At 34.9% G+C, this 22105-nt stretch overlaps 1 protein-coding gene and 1 long non-coding RNA gene across 2 annotated transcripts; both read right to left on the bottom strand.

The window, feature by feature from the left end:
• Positions 1–959: 959 nt before the first annotated feature.
• Positions 960–2464, bottom strand: LOC124375231. The gene has a single exon (XM_046833370.1). The coding sequence runs from the start codon at positions 2338–2340 to the stop codon at positions 1126–1128; it is 1215 nt and encodes a 404-aa protein (XP_046689326.1). The 5' UTR covers positions 2341–2464; the 3' UTR covers positions 960–1125.
• Positions 2465–4241: 1777 nt separating this feature from the next.
• LOC124375232 lies at positions 4242–20174 on the bottom strand. Its single transcript, XR_006923667.1, has 3 exons — positions 19689–20174; positions 18650–18817; positions 4242–4763 (listed from the first exon to the last, which is right to left on the bottom strand). It is a non-coding gene; the product is annotated as an uncharacterized LOC124375232 (long non-coding RNA).
• Between the last annotated feature and the right edge of the window lie 1931 nt (positions 20175–22105).

The raw sequence follows: 22105 nt of genomic DNA, 5'->3' as shown, positions 1-22105 counted from the left end.
AGCGAGGTATCAGATTAAAATAATCATTTTGTGAAATTTAAATATCTTAAAATGTTTAAAATATGAATCTTCATCCCAATAATGTTAGAACATGCTCAAAATTATTTTGAAAAGTAGGATGATTTAATTGATTATAAATCTGAAAATTTAACTTGTATTTTGAAATTAGACATAATATCAGATCTAAAAACTCACTTGAAAATGCTAAGTATTTTAAACATGTAGGGTTCCAATATGTGGTTTATTATATTTTCAAATCATAATATCCCTTAAAGTGTTTCTATTTGCAAAGTATTATCCAGCATCAGTGACCATAAAGTTACATGTTTTCTGACACTGGATGTAGGTGGATAACCTACTAGGTGTGTTGACAAAAGAGGAATACCTTACCAAAGGGAATACGACTGCGCCAAACTTATAATTTGTATAGCAGTGAGCATTAAGGTGGAAGAACATATATGCACACACAGCAAGAGTGATTTCTGCTTGTGACTTCGGTCACCTACTGAAAAGGGCAGAGGTATTTCCTATTAACAAATAATTGGCAGAACAGATTTTAATATCTTACTTATAATAATTGATAATAGGTTATAATACAACTAGCTATGGTTAGAGCTTTGTGCAATACTCTGTACATTTCCTTGCTGTATAATGGAGATTTCTTGCTAATTATTTCTGAGATAAGATTTTCCCATCTGCAGAGCCACTTATAAATCAGTGCAGACAAATAATTAATAAGTGTTGATTTACTGTATTTTTTAAATACAGGATTCCTTTAATAGCTTTGATCTTTACTGTATTCTTGTTGAAGCTTACTGAACAAGTTATTTATGAAACATTTCTTTTTCCATAAATATTACTTTTTATACTATAAAATCAATCGTTAATTTCCTATTGTAATTGTTCAAATCTACATTTTCAAGAATAGAATAAAATAAACTGAATAAAGATACATTTAGTAAATTTGTATATATTTAATTATTAACAGTAACAAAACTCAATATAGTATATATTTAAATATAAAAGTGTACATTTGTTCTTCTTGTCATTTATACATTTAAAGATACATACCTAGTAAATACTTGCCATATTATTCTTTTTAAAACTTGCAATAGAGAAGAAAGCTTATAGTTCATATTTCAGTTCAATCATCTCTTGCAACATGTTGGCAATAACTTCAGTTCCCTTTTCTCCTCCATTAGTGACAATCCTCCTTGCTCGAACTTCCACAGACTCACGTGACTCCTTCACTGGATTGAAAGGTTTAGAAGACATTAAGGCAGGCTTAAAGAACAAACAAATCATGAAACCATAGACGGCTTTACAACGAAATTCCTCTTTGAAATCCTCCAAGGAAGGAACCTCCACACCAGGTATGGCTGTTGACAGAGACTCGTGATAGATTTTCAGGTACTCATCTTTGTAAAGTTTCCGTGATTTCTCAGAACAATTTAGAAAAAAGAAGAAAGTAAAGTCTAGCATGGGAGAGCCATATCTTGCAGTAGCCAAGTCAAAGAACCTAATATCTACTGGACTACCATTTTCATATTTGTAAAGAACATTATTCCTGCAGAAGTCACCATGACAAATTACACCCATAGGTTCTTGAACTGTTAATATATTTTTAAAATAAACATAAATATTCTTTACTCTATTTTTTAAATTGTTTATTTCATCAACCTTCTCACCATTTTTTAAAAGAGGTTCTGCAGCTCTGTCTAAAGATCTTAAATAGAGATAGTCATAGCTCTCACTGTTGCGTTCCAACAATCTTGATTCTATAAGGCTATCTACAATGTTTGTAAACTCCTTCGGATTTGACTGTTTGGCTGCAAAAGATAAAGCATGGAAAACACCCAGTTTTCTAAAAGCGAGTGCACAGTGAGCGTAGTCTAAATCAAGGATCTCAGGGCTCAACTTGAACCCAGAACTTCTTAAATCTTCAAGAATTATTGTGTATTGAGATGGATCGTCACTTTCACCTGCCGAGCCGTAGAAGTACCGAGGGAATATACTTATCATTGTGTTGTCTCTATCCAAGAATGGAATGACATTTTCGTACACAAGTACTTCATTCCGGAACTGTTCGTTTAAGCATAGCCAATTTCGGGTCAACTCATCGTCCATATTGTACTTTACCAGCATCGGCTGTTTCACAAGCCCCCGATTATTCTCAAACTCTGCCACTAAGAAACACACCGAAGACGCGAACTGGGCCTCGCCCGAAGAACCGTCGTCGAAGACACATTTGACAAACTTCACTTCACTTTTTCCTAGCCGGCCACTCGCTGCTATCCAAGGCAGCGTTCTGTCCGTGAGATCACGTAATCGTGACGACATTGCCCGCGTCCTCGCTGTGGCTGACCGAGACTCCGAGAGCAAGACAAGGACTGATACAACACTGGCTGACTGGCTCACACGGCTACGCACTGACGTCACTAACAGCAGCTCTGCCTGCCGGCCAGCTGACTAGCACGAGATCAAAATACACTCTCCCAATAACAAATACCACACCAGCCGGTTATCTACTCTAAAGCTCAATGAAAGTGAACCGTAACAAAATATTTAATTGATTGTGTGATTGAGTGAACTGAGAGCCTTGTATTAGCTTTTATTTTAATTTTAACATCGTTATCAGAATTGCTCTATGGGTATTAATCTTGATGAACCTATCGAAAAGGTATTTACAGAAGCGTACAAGGTTATCGGATAACCTAATTATATTATCTTTAAGTGCCAATTTTCAATGATAAAATAAAAAGTATTGATGTGGCATAGGCACTATACTAAAACAATAATTTTTAGAACATGACATGTTAATATTGTTAATTTTACATTTGATTTCAAAATATTCATCATTCACAGTAGAAAACTGATATAGTTGAATTAAAAGAAGAAACAATTAGTATATTGGGTATCAGTAATACAGAGCATAAATAATAAAATTCAACTATATTATAATGAAATAATAAAACGATGTTACCATTTTGGTTGAACACAACATAAGTACAATTGCTGATGTATCCTGCAATGAACATTAAGAGAAAATATCCCGTTCGACTTAATTGGAATTAGATTTTAATTCTGGCAGTGATCTCGAAATTTCAAACTGGAGATGCATTTTTAGTTCAGGAGATTAATTTGTACAACATCGATGTCATAGCGACTCTAATGCAGATTGGTATGTTTAATATATACTCGTAACCCTAAAAACTTTAGAAACCTTTGTATTTTAAAGAAAATAAGAAAAACGTCGTTATAAGCATATCAAGATTTTTATCGTTGGCTCGGTTTATAAAATAGACTCAAAGTTCTGGTTTATTCAATTACGAATTATTTAGGTAGGCGATAAACACATACATTAGATGTTATCTTATACATTTTTTAAAACGTTGTACGTCAGTTTTCTCGAAGCCTTACGAAATGTAACAAATCATACAAATACAAAACCGTAATATCTAAATGGCTTGAGCATTATAAACCCCCTTTCCGTGTTGCTCTACGATGCATAATAACTTAGATGTAACGTTCCTTTTTTCAAACTTTTAACAGCAGCCATTTTAGAACCTACAGATACGTTAAGAAATTACCAAGTTTAAAAGTCAAGTACCTTTTCTAAAAATGTGCCATTTTTGTGTATTTTGTAAAATATCATATACCAAATTTGCACAAATATGAGTAGCCATATTAAAACTGTTTATTTTTTTAAGCTGGTTAACAAACTAGTTTAAGCCATTTGTAAGTACGCGTAGTATATCTGTACAAGTTTAGTATAGTTTGCTAGAAATAGAAATTACAGATATTATTGTGTTAACTATATTGTTTCCCCCGTTTTATTACATATTACTCAAAACTATATGGCCGCAATCTAAAAATCCTTAGAATATAAGAAACACACACAAGAATAAAAATAATTATAAATAACTTGAAAAATCTAAGACACTTTTTGCACAGCAATACATACGTAACTGTTATGTAACATGTTTTAACTTCGAATGTCCGTCATCTTTAAATCCTACAAGATATCAAGAAATGAGTAAATATAAAAATTATCTGACATTTCTAAAATATGTGTTATTTTTGTATGTTAGCATGTAACATGTAAAATGCCCAAGATAAAATTTTACAAAAATACTAATCCATCCGTATCTTGAAACTGTTTTTATTAGTTGAGAAGAGCTAACGAACTCATCCTAGCTATTTTCAAATATTCTCTCAGTACCTATTAAAAAATTTAGTCTGAAGCTATTACAAATTATGGCAATTATCATTGTATTGCATGATTAGAGAAAATTAACATGAAAAAACATCTCCTAGAAATTTCGTAATGAGTGTGGTTGAAACAGGCTTATTTCTATGAAATCTACTTAAACTATGTTTGCTTATATATCTTTTACGTAACAATATTTTACACAAAAATAGTGTACTGACTTTAATAATATAGATAGGTTTACAGTGACCAAAATCTATTTATATTATATTAATTATATAAAATTAATTCTTCAAAGGGGTTTTTGTACCACATTACATTTGATGCGTCTCGTAACAAGTAGTCTTAAGACAAGGAAGCTCTAAAACGACACATAAAGTAAAATGAAGTTTGATAAGAATATGTCGGCATAGGAGGTTTGGCGTCCTTGACCGTTCGTTCCTTGGCGCTTGATTGCTGTGGCGAGGAGAAACACTAGTAAGAGACGGAGAATAGAGATTAATTTAATCAGTGACCTCTGAACTCTCAGCAGTCTGCGTCCGTATAATTCGGCCTGAAAAATACCAATGTCAACGAAAGAATTCAATTTCAACAAATACTGGAAATAAAATTTCAGTCATTATCATATACTCAACTAAATTCCCATAGAAATAAAAAAAGGTGCAGGCTATTGTTTTGTACATCTAGTAATAAGGGTTTAGAGGTTTTATACAGGAATAGTTAACTCAAATTTAGTCTTTTATATTGATGATTATTAAATTATTTTGGCCTCATACGTTTACTATTTAGGTTGTCATGAAATGACATTGCACGTTAAGCTAAAATTCAGCCGATCAAATATAATATAACTTCATCACATACTGAAAATATCATATGGTTAATTACATTATACCTCTGATCAGTTACTCAGGAGATGACTCATCCAATGTTATAAATTGAAGCACGGAGAAAAGGCAAGCGCTCGGACTCACCTCTTTAGAGTGAGAGGCTCTGGTGGTAAATATTCCTCAATAGTAATAATCAGGTACGTGTAGTTGTGTAGTGTAGCCCGTGTTGAACCTCAGAACCAACTGAAATAATCATCCGGACTTTAGAATGCATTATCCGTAATCATCCGGACTTGAGAATGCATTATCCGTATGAATGATGTCCTGTATGATTAATACAATCAGAGATTGTACTTCGTTTACTAATTTGTTTATTAGGCGTTTTCGCGTTGCCAACATGGTTACTTATAAAATCAATTTTACGAGTCACTTTTTGACATACTAAAATTTATATTGTACAGTACTCTCAATGGACTGCGATGTGTACTACTTCCAATACCGATGTAGAAGTAGTAGATAGGTACGGTATCGAATTTCACCGCAAATTTAAACCCTCTGGGTCAAATCTTTCGACCGTTATTGTGCTTAGGCCTTCAAACAGAAGTTGGATGTCGTCATCAGCAACTGGCAAGACGAATTATTGGCTCGCTAAACGGCTAGCCAATAATTGTCTTTACTTGTAATTATGTCTGTCCTTGTGCCAGTTATGCACACTCTGACCGCTAGGTCGCAGTAGCATGATCGTTTCCTCTTTTCTGCGGAGCTGCGATAGCACAAACTCTGCTGGAGACGTACTTAATGTGATGTCGAAAATATAATTTAATATTCGGTAACCATATCTGTTTTAAAATTAGCACCCTTCAAAGTCACTTTTGAATATTCGACCATGTGTACGCTCAAGTCACTGGTCGTAATCAGTATAATCCTACGATTTTAACTTTATATATGTGGGTGTAGTCGACGAATAACGAATATCAGGATAAATCTTTTAATATTTTTAATTTCTACACTAAACTATTTTTGTGAAATGTCTAGAAAATTAATAATATTAAATATTGTCTAGAAAAATATGTCTTTTCAATGTATAATGTATAATGAAAAATGTCAATATTTTGTTTATTTTCCATTTTTCTGCAATTTTTTCAATTAAACTACATATTTTTTATTTCATTTCTTCAAAATAGACTAAAAAACGAAAATAATGAGCCGTCATAGAACCTTTTTTGATTAAAAAAAATGTTTCAAAATGGTGATTGAAAATTATCAAAATATTTTTTTAAAGTGAAATTTTATTATAACGGCTGAATATTTCTTAATGAAAAAATACAGTATTTTTAGAATAGCACAAAGTATATTTGATCAAACTTTCAGCTCAATCGAACCATTTTTGTAAAAGAAAAAAATTAAAAACAAAAAAAACTGTTTTTTGAATTTTTTGGGGAAATTTTTGAGGTTAGGGCAAAAATGATTACTACATAAGTTGTAGATTGTTTTATTTCCAACAACTTTTACATTTGACTTTTTTCAATAGGATGCATTGTTTACTCACAAATTGCAAAAAAAAACCATTTTCACCCCTAAAAACCACTTCTCCTATACCCCCTAATAGACGATTTTGGTTCGGAATGGTTTTTTTATTTATTTATGATGTATTTGACTAAATTGTGCCATTAGTTTGCTGTAAGAAAACATTTATTTTTTCAATCAGGTAATACGACTGGACTATAAACAAAAACCAAACATCTGCAGCATCAATTCAATATTTTATAACCAGCTATTGAAACATAACATGCTGGTGTTAACAAACACAACATGGGTTTTATGATTTATATAACATCCTGCATGTAGCTGTGATTTACATTTATAATGTTTAACAATTAGTTTTAAAAGCTCATATTTTTTGATAAAAAGACTATTTTAACTCGTACTATATTTAAGCTAGTTAATTTTACAAAATGTTTATATTTATTATGTCTAAACTAAACATAAAAAACACTTTAAAAATGTTGTATTTGTTATGAAAACGGAAATATGTTGTGAATTATCAATAAACACGAATTTTGAATTCTGTTATAGTGGAAACCGGTAACAATTGACTACAAATATTACTATCATTTAAAATTTCCCTTATCTTCTGTTTAACACCACTTCTTATTATGAATCTCCATTACCACTTTGCCCTGTTATTAAACGGATTATAAAGGGTATTTTCGCAGGCACTCTTCCACTGAATGATAAAACAATAAAATCTCCTTGAGAGATTATATATTTATTTAATACATTTTATTTTAAAATCAAACTATAAAGAATTCCATGTCGTAATAAACCACTTTTTACTTTAAAACTAAGCATATAATTGAGAAACTAAGCACTTCATTCGTTTTTTAAATATCCAAAAGAAAAAAAAATTGAACAGTTAAAAATGCCCTTAAAAATTTGCGATGTGAATTTCGGACAGTGATAAATCTATTCCAGAGATGCGAATGCATGTAGGAACCGCTCGCTCGCGTAAATGAGCACCACTCGTTTTTAAGTTTGCCAGTAAAATCTTTTAATGAGTAATGAAACTTGTTATTAATATGTCAAAAAGTTGCATTGCACGGATCCACTGTACGCACATTAGATTAGTGAATAGTTGTCTTACATATTTACAACCGCCTTTGAGTTAGTCTTAAAAGGGTGTCAAAGCCAACACTAAAAGTAGTCTATATGCCGTAATCTTTTTTAAAATTAAAAGTTAATATTTACTGTTAGGATAGCAAATAAAGAAATGTTAATAATATATATAAAAAATGTACTTAGTAATCAAACATCCTTACTTAGAACTGAGGATACAAAATTATCCCGAGGTTTGAACGTAGAATTTATCTGTTAGTGTAGAAACTGAGTCAGTACGTCCGGTATGCAGAATTGGAGAAAGTTTGGGCTATTGAGTTACACTTACTTTAACTTTGAACAACCTTAGCACGAACCCCTCGTCTTTAAATCTCTCTCTCTCTCTCTCTCTCTCTCTCTCTCTCTCTCTCTCTCTCTCTCTCTCTCTCTCTCTCTCTCTCTCTCTCTCTCTCTCTCTCTCTCTCTCTCTCTCTCTCTCTCTCTTTCTCTCTCTCTCCCTCTCCCTCTCTCTCACTCACACTCTCACTCTCACTCTCTTACAAGACCTATAATAATTCGATACTAGTGCTCTTTCTATTAATTCTTCCTTAGCATTAAAAACAATATTATCCATTTATCTGTACATATACATTTATCTGTATCCATATGCGCTGTACAATGTGACATCTACTACAAATTGAAATCGTGGTTTTATGAATCAGCAGAATCTGTCATTATTGTAGAGTACAACCTGCAAGAGGATTATTATCTTGGCAGTGACGTAACCTTGCAGGAAGGGAGAGCGCAATAAGAAAAACCACACGACGCGGCTTGACCACTACATCCAGCCTTGGATTATTCTACTACATCGTGTCACGAGATAAGTTTTTGTGATATGTTGTAGAAAAAACCTCCGAGTTACCGCAGCTTTTTCTTAGCTCACATGACCTACATTTAGTTCATACAAAGAACGAAAATACATAAAAACTAAAAGTGTCTTCACCTACTACATCAATAAGAGAGTGAGTAAAATCAAATTTACTGTTATTTATTTATTATTGAAGTAAAGTATAGGTCACTAATTCCACGAGGTGGGTGTACAATCCCAACCGGGGTACGAGGTTAACATTAAATTTCTACGAAGTGGATGTGGTCATAAATTAAGAACTTCTTATCACTATTGATGACGATAGCAAAAATGCAATAACTGACCCAGTAGTTTGAGAGGTTAAGTCGATAGCACCTGCCATAGAATCATTGCTATCTGATCTGTCCGGTTTGATACGAAACTCCGCTACTGGACACGATTCAATACCCGCAAGTATAATAATAATAATAATAATATATATATATATATATATATATATATTACATTATACATTTATTATATAACATAACTAATGTTATGTAATGATAGCCTTATTTAATTGGCGGAGCAAGTACTTTTTGTGATTCAATGTTTATTGAAATTAAATAATGCTATTGCCATTTGTACAAATTTAATGAATGTAAATAAAAGTCGTTTGGCAGGTATTTGGTCATTCGACCATGTGTTAGTTTATTTATTTGAATATGATGAGTCCAGTTTCATCAATGGCATTGGCGCCTGTCGTTGAAAAAGAGCTCAATCGAATTACTCAGCAGCTCCCAGCAAAAAAGTCAAATGACCTAAATTGTATGTCAATGTATCTATTAAATAAAATGCTCCAAGCATATTTTGAGACCATTAACACATCTGATTAACTTATCTTTTCAGCAAGGAGTATTTCCCTCACTCCTTAAAACCGCGAAAGTAAGGCAAATTTTTTAAAAAAGGGCAATCCCAATTCCACAAATAACTACCGGCCTCAATTTTGCCAGTTTTAAGCAAAATACTTGAAAAAGTATTTTTGACAAGAATGCAACAGTTTTTGAACAAACACAACCAACTTTCAGAACAGTTTGGATTCAGGAAAGGCAAATCGACTGTTGACGCTGTAGTGAATCTAGTCGACTTTGTTGTAGAGGGGTTTGAAAATCAAAACACCACCCTAGGTGCGTTTCTAGACTTATCTAAAGCATTCGACTATGTTGACAACAAAACTCTGCTTGAAAAACTGGAATCTCACGGCATCCGAGGCGTGCCACTCCTGTGGCTTAGATCATTTCTAAGCGACAGACCTCAAGTTGTCCAAATTTCAGATAATCTTTCAAAACCAATTCAATTGAGCTATGGGGTCCCCCAAGAATCAATTCTCAGTCCGATTTTGTTTCTGATGTTTGTCAACGACATTCGGTTTTCATTAATGCAAGGAAAAGTCGTGCAGTATGTTGATGGCGCAATCTCTGTATCAGTGGGAAATCAAAATATCTTGTGGAAGAACACACATTTGTTTAAATCAACAATTGTGTACAACACATCAACAACCTCAATCTCAAAACAAACACACCCAAAACCAGTCATCAACTTTGCTCTGCGGCCTGTAGACTCTCTCTCTAGGGAGTTTGGCCCTGTCGTCGTGATAGCAGATTCCATACTAGAAGTCTACAGCTCGAAATTACTTGGAATACACCTTGATCGAGGGTGACATAGATAGGATAATAAGCACTAATGAACATATTAGTGTCATCATGATGTAAATTCCACATCTCTCCAAGATTCATTATGTGATCCAGGAGAGTTGTGTGTGCCGCTCCGAATATCGCGGCTCGGTGAAGCAGTCAACATAATATCTTGAATTATTCTTCCCAGGATATTTTACGTCATGATGATATCCTACATTCCTTCTAAATAGCAATATATTAATATGAAAGGTGCTCCATTACATAACGCAAGTTGGACCAATGAACCTGTATAGGAAAATAAGCACTAATCACAATATTAGCGTCATTATGATTTAAATTCCACATCTCCCTAAGATTCATTATAGGATCCAGGAGAGGTGCCTGTGCCTCTCCGACCATCGCGGCACGGTGTAGCAGTCAACCTTTTTTGGATTACTACTCCCAGGTTATTAAATGTAATTATGCTATCCTACAATCCTTCTAAATAGCAACATTTCAATAACTGCTACGTCAACCTATCTTGAATTATGCTTCCAGGATATTTCACGTCATGATAATATAGTAAATTGTTTCTAAATTGTTACATAATAATAAGAATGCTGCTTCATTAAATATCTTAAGGTGGGACAATAAACCAGTGTGGGAAAATAAGCACTAATCACAATATTAGTGTCATCATGATGTAAATTCCACATCTCCCTAAGATTTATTTATGGGCTCCAGGAGAGATGCACAAGCCGCTCCGACCATCGCGGCACGGTGTAGCAGTCAACCTATCTTGAACTACTGCTCCCTGGATATTTTATGTCATAATGATATCTTACAATCATTCTAAATAACAACATTTCAATAAGAATGCTGCTCCATTACATAACAAAAGTTGGACCAATGAACCTGTATTGGAAAATAAGCAGTAATCACAATGTTAGTGTCATCATGATGTAAATTCCTCATCTCCCTAAGATTCATTATATAATCCAGGAGAGATGCCTGTGCCGCTCCGAAAACCGCGGCACGGTGTAGCAGTCAACCTATCTTGAATTACTTCTCCCAGGATATTTTACGTCATGATGATATCCTACAATCCTTCTAAATAGCAACATATCAATAAGAATGCTGCTCCATTAAATAACTTAAGTGGGGACAATAAAGCAGTACAGGAAAATAAGCACTAATCACAATATTAGTGTCATCATTATGTAAATTCCACATCTCCCTAAGATTCGTTATACGATCCAGGAGAGATGCCTGTGCCGCTCCGACCATCGCGGCACGGTGTAGCAGTCAACCTATCTTGAAATACTGCTCCCAGGATATTTTATGTCATGATGATATCTTGCAATCCTTTAATTTAGCAACATAACAATATGAATGCTGCTCTATTAAATAACTTAAGTTGGGACAATAAAGCAGTACAGGAAAATAAGCACTAATCACAATATTAGCGTCATTATGATTTAAATTCCACATCTCCCTAAGATTCATTATAGGATCCAGGAGAGATGCCTGTGCGTCTCTGGCCATCGCGGCACTGTGTAGCAGTCAACCTATTTCGGATTAGTACTCCCAGGTTATTAAATGTCATGATGATATCCTACAATCCTTCTAAATAGCAACATTTCAATAAGAATGGTGCTCCATTACATAATTTAAGTTGGGACAATAAACCAAAGTAGCCAAAATAAGCACTAATCACAATATTAGTGTCATCATGATGTAAATTCTTCATCTCTGCAATACTTATATTGGGATCCAGGAGATGTGCCTGTGCCGCTCCGACCATCGCGACACGTTGTAGCAGTCAACCTATCTTGAATTACTGCTTCCAGGATATTTCACGTCATGATGATATCCTAAATTGTTTCTAAATTGCAACATATAAATAAGAATGCAGCTCCATTAAAAATCTTAAGTTGGGACAATAAACCAGTGTGGGAAAATAAGCACTAATCACATTATAAGTGTCATCATGATGTAAATTCCACATCTCTCCTAAGATTCGATGTAGGATCCAGGAGAGATGCCTGTGCCGCTCCGACCATCGCGGCACGGTGTAGCAGTCAACCTATCTTGAATTACTGCTCCCAGAATATTTCACGTCATGATGATATCCTACAATCGTTCTGAATTGCAACATATTAATAAAAATGCTGCTCCATTAAATAACTTAAGTTGGGACAATAAAGCAGTACAGGAAAATAAGCACTAATCACAATATTAGTGTCATCATCATGTAAATTCCACATCTCTCCAAGATTCATTATAGGATCCAGGAGAGATGCCTGTACCGCTCCGACCATCGCGGCACGGTGTAGCAGTCAACCTATCTTGAATTACTGCTCCCAGGATATTTTATGTCATGATGATATCCTACAATCCTTCTAAATAGCAACTTTTCAAAAAGAATGCTGCTCCATTACATAACTTAAGTTGGGAAAATAAACCAGTAGAGGAAAATAAGCACTAATCACAATATTAGTGTCATCATCATGTAAATTCCACATCTCTCCAAGATTCATTATGGGATCCAGGAGAGATGCCTGTGCCGCTCCGACCATCGCGGCACGGTGTAGCAGTCAACCTATCTTGAATTACTGCTCCCAGGATATTTTATGTCATGATGATATCTTACAATCCCTTTATTTAGCAACATAACAATATGAATGCTGCTCCATTAAATAACTTAAGTTGGGACAATAAACCAGTGTAGGAAAAGAGCATTAATCACTATATTAGTGTCATCATAATGTGAATTCCACATCTCCCTAAGATTCGTTATACGATCCAGGAGAGATGCCTGTGCCGCTCCGACCATCGCGGCACGGTGTAGCAGTCAACCTATCTTTAATTACTGCTCCCAGGTTATTAAACGTCATGATGATATCCTACAATCCTTCTAAATAGCAACTTTTCAAAAAGAATGCTGCTCCATTACATAACTTAAGTTGGGAAAATAAACCAGTAGAGGAAAATAAGCACTAATCACAATATTAGTGTCATCATCATGTAAATTCCACATCTCTCCAAGATTCATTATGGGATCCAGGAGAGATGCCTGTGCCGCTCCGACCATCGCGGCACGGTGTAGCAGTCAACCTATCTTTAATTACTGCTCCCAGGGTATTTCACATCATGATGATATCTTAAATTCTTTATAATATGCAACATATTAATTAGAATGCTGCTCCATTAAATATCTTAATTTCGGACAAAAAACCAGTGTGGGAAATTAAGCACTAATCACTGTATTAGTGTCATCATGATGTAAATTCCTAATCTCCCTAAGATTCATTATAGGATCCAGGAGAGATGCCTGTACCGCTCTGACCATCACGGCACGGTGTAGCTGTCAACCTATCTTGGATTTTACTCCCAGGTTATTAAACGTCATGATGATATCCTACAATCCTTCTAAATAGCAACTTTTCAAAAAGAATGCTGCTCCATTACATAACTTAAGTTGGGAAAATAAACCAGTAGAGGAAAATAAGCACTAATCACAATATTAGTGTCATCATCATGTAAATTCCACATCTCTCCAAGATTCATTATGGGATCCAGGAGAGATGCCTGTGCCGCTCCGACCATCGCGGCACGGTGTAGCAGTCAACCTATCTTGAATTACTGCTCCCAGGATATTTTATGTCATGATGATATCTTACAATCCTTCTAAATAGCAACTTTTCAAAAAGAATGCTGCTCCATTACATAACTTAAGTTGGGAAAATAAACCAGTAGAGGAAAATAAGCACTAATCACAATATTAGTGTCATCATCATGTAAATTCCACATCTCTCCAAGATTCATTATGGGATCCAGGAGAGATGCCTGTGCCGCTCCGACCATCGCGGCACGGTGTAGCAGTCAACCTATCTTGAATTACTGCTCCCAGGATATTTTATGTCATGATGATATCTTATAATCCCTTTATTTAGCAACATAACAATATGAATGCTGCTCTATTAAATAACTTAAGTTGGTACAATAAACCAGTGTAGGAAAAGAGCATTAATCACTATATTAGTGTCATCATAATGTGAATTCCACATCTCCCTAAGATTCATTATAGGATCCAGGAGAGATGCCTGTACCGCTCCGACCATCGCGGCACGGTGTAGCAGTCAACCTATCTTTAATTACTGCTCCCAGGTTATTAAACGTCATGATGATATCCTACAATCCTTCTAAATAGCAACTTTTCAAAAAGAATGCTGCTCCATTACATAACTTAAGTTTGGAAAATAAACCAGTAGAGGAAAATAAGCACTAATCACAATATTAGTGTCATCATCATGTAAATTCCACATCTCTCCAAGATTCATTATGGGATCCAGGAGAGATGCCTGTGCCGCTCCGACCATCGCGGCACGGTGTAGCAGTCAACCTATCTTTAATTACTGCTCCCAGGGTATTTCACATCATGATGATATCTTAAATTCTTTATAATATGCAACATATTAATTACAATGCTGCTCCATTAAATATCTTAATTTCGGACAAAAAACCAGTGTGGGAAATTAAGCACTAATCACTGTATTAGTGTCATCATGATGTAAATTCCTAATCTCCCTAAGATTCATTATAGGATCCAGGAGAGATGCCTGTACCGCTCTGACCATCACGGCACGGTGTAGCTGTCAACCTATCTTGGATTTTACTCCCAGGTTATTAAACGTCATGATGATATCCTACAATCCTTCTAAATAGCAACTTTTCAAAAAGAATGCTGCTCCATTACATAACTTAAGTTTGGGAAAATAAACCAGTAGAGGAAAATAAGCACTAATCACAATATTAGTGTCATCATCATGTAAATTCCACATCTCTCCAAGATTCATTATGGGATCCAGGAGAGATGCCTGTGCCGCTCCGACCATCGCGGCACGGTGTAGCAGTCAACCTATCTTGAATTACTGCTCCCAGGGTATTTTATGTCATGATGATATCTTACAATCCCTTTATTTAGCAACATAACAATATGAATGCTGCTTTATTAAATAACTTAAGTTGGGACAATAAACCAGTGTAGGAAAAGAGCACTAAATCACTATATTAGTGTCATCATAATGTGAATTCCACATCTCCCTAAGATTCATTATAGGATCCAGGAGAGATGCCTGTACCGCTCCGACCATCGCGGCACGGTGTAGCAGTCAACCTATCTTTAATTACTGCTCCCAGGTTATTAAACGTCATGATGATATCCTACAATCCTTCTAAATAGCAACTTTTCAAAAAGAATGCTGCTCCATTACATAACTTAAGTTTGGGAAAATAAACCAGTAGAGGAAAATAAGCACTAATCACAATATTAGTGTCATCATCATGTAAATTCCACATCTCTCCAAGATTCATTATGGGATCCAGGAGAGATGCCTGTGCCGCTCCGACCATCGCGGCACGGTGTAGCAGTCAACCTATCTTTAATTACTGCTCCCAGGTTATTAAACGTCATGATGATATCCTACAATCCTTCTAAATAGCAACTTTTCAAAAAGAATGCTGCTCCATTACATAACTTAAGTTGGGAAAATAAACCAGTAGAGGAAAATAAGCACTAATCACAATATTAGTGTCATCATCATGTAAATTCCACATCTCTCCAAGATTCATTATGGGATCCAGGAGAGATGCCTGTGCCGCTCCGACCATCGCGGCACGGTGTAGCAGTCAACCTATCTTTAATTACTGCTCCCAGGTTATTAAACGTCATGATGATATCCTACAATCCTTCTAAATAGCAACTTTTCAAAAAGAATGCTGCTCCATTACATAACTTAAGTTTGGAAAATAAACCAGTAGAGGAAAATAAGCACTAATCACAATATTAGTGTCATCATCATGTAAATTCCACATCTCTCCAAGATTCATTATGGGATCCAGGAGAGATGCCTGTGCCGCTCCGACCATCGCGGCACGGTGTAGCAGTCAACCTATCTTTAATTACTGCTCCCAGGGTATTTCACATCATGATGATATCTTAAATTCTTTATAATATGCAACATATTAATTAGAATGCTGCTCCATTAAATATCTTAATTTCGGACAAAAAACCAGTGTGGGAAATTAAGCACTAATCACTGTATTAGTGTCATCATGATGTAAATTCCTAATCTCCCTAAGATTCATTATAGGATCCAGGAGAGATGCCTGTACCGCTCTGACCATCACGGCACGGTGTAGCTGTCAACCTATCTTGGATTTTACTCCCAGGTTATTAAACGTCATGATGATATCCTACAATCCTTCTAAATAGCAACATATCAATAAGAATGCTGCTCCATTAAATAACTTAAGTTGGGAAAATAAACCAGTAGAGGAAAATAAGCACTAATCACAATATTAGTGTCATCATCATGTAAATTCCACATCTCCCTAAGATTCATTATGGGATCCAGGAGAGATGCCTGTGCCGCTCCGACCATCGCGGCACGGTGTAGCAGTCAACCTATCTTTAATTACTGCTCCCAGGTTATTAAACGTCATGATGATATCCTACAATCCTTCTAAATAGCAACTTTTCAAAAAGAATGCTGCTCCATTACATAACTTAAGTTTGGAAAATAAACCAGTAGAGGAAAATAAGCACTAATCACAATATTAGTGTCATCATCATGTAAATTCCACATCTCTCCAAGATTCATTATGGGATCCAGGAGAGATGCCTGTGCCGCTCCGACCATCGCGGCACGGTGTAGCAGTCAACCTATCTTTAATTACTGCTCCCAGGTTATTAAACGTCATGATGATATCTTACAATCCTTTATCTAAATAGCAACATAAAAAGAATGCTGCTCCATTAAATAACTTAAGTTGGGACAATAAACCAGTGTAGGAAAATAAGCACTAATCACAATATTAGTGTCATCATGATGTAAATTCCACATCTCCCTAAGATTCATTATGGGATCCAGGAGAGATGCCTGTGCCGCTCCGACCATCGCGGCACGGTGTAGCAGTCAACCTATCTTTAATTACTGCTCCCAGGTTATTTTATGTCATGATGATATCTTACAATCCTTCTAAATAGCAACATAACAATAAGAATGCTGCTCCATTAAATAACTTAAGTTGGGACAATAAACCAGTGTAGGAAAATAAGCACTAATCACAATATTAGTGTCATCATGATGTAAATTCCACATCTCTCCAAGATTCATTATGGGATCCAGGAGAGATGCCTGTGCCGCTCCGACCATCGCGGCACGGTGTAGCAGTCAACCTATCTTTAATTACTGCTCCCAGGTTATTAAACGTCATGATGATATCCTACAATCCTTCTAAATAGCAACTTTTCAAAAAGAATGCTGCTCCATTACATAACTTAAGTTGGGAAAATAAACCAGTAGAGGAAAATAAGCACTAATCACAATATTAGTGTCATCATCATGTAAATTCCACATCTCCCTAAGATTCATTATACGATCCAGGAGAGATGCCTGTGCCGCTCCGACCATCGCGGCACGGTGTAGCAGTCAACCTATCTTAAATTACTGCTCCCAGGATATTTCACGTCATGATGATATCCTACAATTCTTTCTAAATAGCAACATATTAATAAGAATGCTGCTCCATTAAATATCTTAAGTTGGGACAATAAACCAGTTGGAAAATAAGCACTAATCACAATATTAGTGTCATCATGATGTAAATTCCACATCTCCCTAAGATTCATTAAAGGATCCAGGAGAGATGCCTGTGCCGCTCCGACCATCGCGGCACGGTGTAGCAGTCAACCTATCTTGAATTACTGCTCCCAGGTTATTTCACGTCATGATGATATCCTACAATCCTTCTAAATTGCAACATATTAATAAGAATGCTGCTCCATTAAATAACTTAAGTTGGGACAATAAACCAGTAGAGGAAAATAAGCACTAATCACAATATTAGTGTCATCATCATGTAAATTCCACATCTCTCCAAGATTCATTATGGGATCCAGGAGAGATGCCTGTGCCGCTCCGACCATCGCGGCACGGTGTAGCAGTCAACCTATCTTGAATTACTGCTCCTTGGATATTTTAGGTCATGACGGGAAATTGTACAAACATAAAACAAACGGTCATTTTGAATGTTAAGTTTAGCTCTAGTTTACCTTCCTTTCATTGCAGCTTCTGGTATCTGATGCTCTCTCAGAATTGACTGTTCGAATCTTAGAGATCATGTCAGAAACATCGCATTGCCTGAACTTCTGTACCGGATGAGTCTACAATTTCATCTATTTATAGGTGTCTCTGATGTCAAATCGATATAAAGAATTGTTTGAGCTTCTTCATCTCCGACTTTCTTTGGATCTGTTTCAGACGACCCATAACTCCAGTTTCCAGGAGTCAAGTACAAACTCAAATATCTAAATATCTCCTGGGAAGGATCCCCTTGCACTCGTAAGTCAATATACTTCAAGATTTGTCTAAATACCCAGTATGCCCATAATAATGAAGATAAATTAGGTGAATAACCTTTGACTTACCGTATCGGATGCCGCTGTCAGATGCCAGTTAGAGAGCCAGGAACTGAGGGGAAAGAGTAGCAGAGTTGACACGTAACCGAGACAGGCTGTATTCTCAGAGTAAAAAGCTTAGGTGGCGAGACATCCATCCGGTATTATTCCAGCAGCGGAGAGAAGTCGGCTTAGGCCCTACAACGACCGCAATGTTTACTTTTATTGTTTACTGTACCATCGAAATGTGATAAACACACCTTTGTTCCTAGTAAAATAACTTACTTCGTACTTTGTGGTTTGAGACTAAATAAACAATGAGGGTTCTTTAATAATACAACATAAGAAGTTTTGAGAAATAGTACAAAATTACAATAAGTGTCCAAATGGGCTATTGGTAAAAGAATGTGCCAGTACATTGTAAACTGTAATAACAAAAGCTATTTTTATTTAGATGAAAATTGGCCATGACTTATTACACAAAGCATACTGTACTTTAAACACATTAAACTGAGTAACAAACTATAACCTTCTTTCAAACACCTACTTAATTTAATTTTTAGATACGTCCATACTGTGTGTGTGTGTGTGTGTGTGTGTGTGTGGTGTGTGTGTGAGTGTGTGTGGTGTGTGTGTGTGTGTGTGTGTGTGTGTGTGTGTGTGTGTGTGTGTGTGTGTGTGTGTGTGTGTGTGTGTGTGTGTGTGTGTTCAGGTCATTAGCCATAGGAGTTATAATGTGAGTAAAACAGTGTCTTCTAAAATTAATCGGCCATTAAAAATATATGTTACACAGGAAAAAATTTCAAAATTTTTAAGTATATGAAAGTAAGTAAAATAATTGCTGTATTAATACACAAATTATTTTATATTAAAATAGTGTTCCAATTATGATTCTGTTATAGACTGTAATTAACGGCCCGTAGCAAATTTATACGAACTGATTTAAGTAGTTAAAGGTGGGGTGAAAAAATAATGTATTAATCAATTATGTAAGCTTTACAAAAAACCTACCTTAATTATCAACAACAAGTAATTAGTATTTGAATTATAACATGTTCATCTTCCTTACCTATTCGCATACAATGAATTTCATGTCCTCCTGCAGAGATGAAGAGTGTTCACCGGTATGTACAAACAGTTCTTCTTGTGATGTGTCGTAAGTGAAGTCTCTGCCGCTATGTCCTAACACCGCATCTTTGCAGGATTTACAAAGGTTAGTCATGTGAAGATCATCTTGGTCTTTAATAGCAGTACTATGAGATTTAAGTATCTCTCGTATGAAATGTAAAACTCTTGAATTGGGGTTTTTGTTGATTGCCATGGGATATAAGTTGGTTCGGTGGATGCCTTTTCCTGAAGTTTTGGTGTGTTGAATTCTTAATTACTCTCACAAAGATCTCGTACAGGTCTGCACCTATTTGTAGAACAAGATGAAACGTAAATTTATTTTATCATACTAACAGAATAAATCAACTTGTGTAAGGAAAAAATAAGTAGAATGAAATAATTGTTTTGTGTTTCAAGTTTCCATGGATAAATATACAACAATTAAATTTTACTCCAGCTGGTCCTCCAGCGGTTGACAGAACATTTTGTTCAATGGCTATCACACATTATTTCCATCCTAAGGACAAAAACATTAGTTTTTTCATTATATTAAGCTACATTGGATTATTATCGTTATGACATATTTAATTAATCTTGAAATTATTCTGTAAGTGTTCAAAAGTAGAATGGGTACTAGATGATAGCTCTGCTTTAATACGGCAGATTTAATTTATTTCAGAAATAATTAGTGACCGAATATTGGTGAGCCTGACTCGCTAGGACTAATTATGAGAATTGTGTGTAACGATAACTGGTTGTAGCTACATTATATACATTTCCCACTCTACGACATAGCATTTTAAAAGGATTGTAATTTTAAGATGGGTTTAAAGACCATGATTAGTTCCTAAAAGAATTATATATTTAACAACTGACATCAGAAATTTGGTATCAATAAGTATAGGTTTTTAAACGTATCTTTGTATTTTTTGATCCAGCCCATGATAGCAGAGTCCATTCAGTTGTCTCAGTCACTTCCCCCAGGTTTCTGCGTTAGCCAAGAAATTAATTCTTTCTTCAACTTGATGGATTCCAAAAACTAAAGAGATAAAGGCATCAAAGAATAATGCGCCATTGTAAAGATGGGGTTTCAATGAGCTTCAAGCGATAGGCTGGGCATAACATCTCCATGTATAATTTACTTATGATGATATCCGTAGCTGAATTTGCTCCGTAGATTCTGGTTTTGAAATTAGTAATTGTGTAACTTACTACTTCAAAGTATTATTCATAAGTTTTGCACTGACAAAACGTTAATATAAAGATTTGTTAGTTAACATTAAAATCATATTTTCACTTTAAATAAACAAAATAGTTGGCAATCTCTTTAGAGATTTTATCAACTGTCTTAAAATTAGTACTGTATTTAAAAAACAACTATATATTCGGTAAATAAACATTCAACCATCAATATAAACAAAAACAACTGTTAAGATAAACATATGATTTAAACTGAAACCATTTTTATAAATAAATAAATATCTTTATTCTCCTCATGAAATCGTACTTTACAAAACATATTTCACATTTTTAAATCTCAAAACAATGGAAATAGTAAAATTATACATATTCTAAGATCAAGGCTGACCCCAAAAGGAAAATAATAGGGCCCATAAGGCTAATTAGCCCATCTATGGGTTCAATCATAATAATTATAACTATTAAAATTAAATGAGTTCAAGGAGCATTAGTTTATAAATTAATTAACAACTCTACTGTGATATAAGAAAAACAAAAAAATTTTTTTTAAATGTGCTTTTTGCCAAACCTTATACATTTCAATGTACTAATCTACAAACCGAACTAATTAAATAGCTCAAAAACAAAACAAAACAAAATACTATACCTTTTTGTATATACTAAAAATAGAACTAATTACAATAATCAAGTACAACATACAAAAATACTTTCTGTTCATAACAAAATGCCTAAATCAATCATATTTTACGCGCACGCGCGTGCGCACACACACACACACACTTATACAGATACATACCTATACATACATACCGCATACATACATACATACATAGGTACATATATGAAACCTATATGGATGCATACCGTTGTTACCCAATCCTAACAATGTCTCCTTAAAACAAAAACCTATTTTGTCAATTTATTTATGTAATGTCATCATACAATACACAATAAAGTCTCAGGAGTCTCCTGTGAATTAATGTCTAGATATAATTAATCCTGAATCGAATGTCTGTGCATTTTAACAGCACATCATAGAACTATAAAGTTATCATAGTTTATTAATTATGTTTATACTTTATTAATACTACTGTGAGCTCGAGATTGTATTAGTTTGTTCAATTTAAACACCAGTGGCATAGAGCTAAGTCTGTTACGTGTAATGGCTATTTTTGACAA

The sequence above is a fragment of the Homalodisca vitripennis genome, chromosome 1 (genome assembly GCF_021130785.1).
Source record: "Homalodisca vitripennis isolate AUS2020 chromosome 1, UT_GWSS_2.1, whole genome shotgun sequence".
NCBI lineage: Eukaryota > Metazoa > Arthropoda > Insecta > Hemiptera > Cicadellidae > Homalodisca > Homalodisca vitripennis.
Note: the sequence above shows the minus strand (reverse complement) of the source record. Positions and strands in the feature narration are given on the sequence as shown.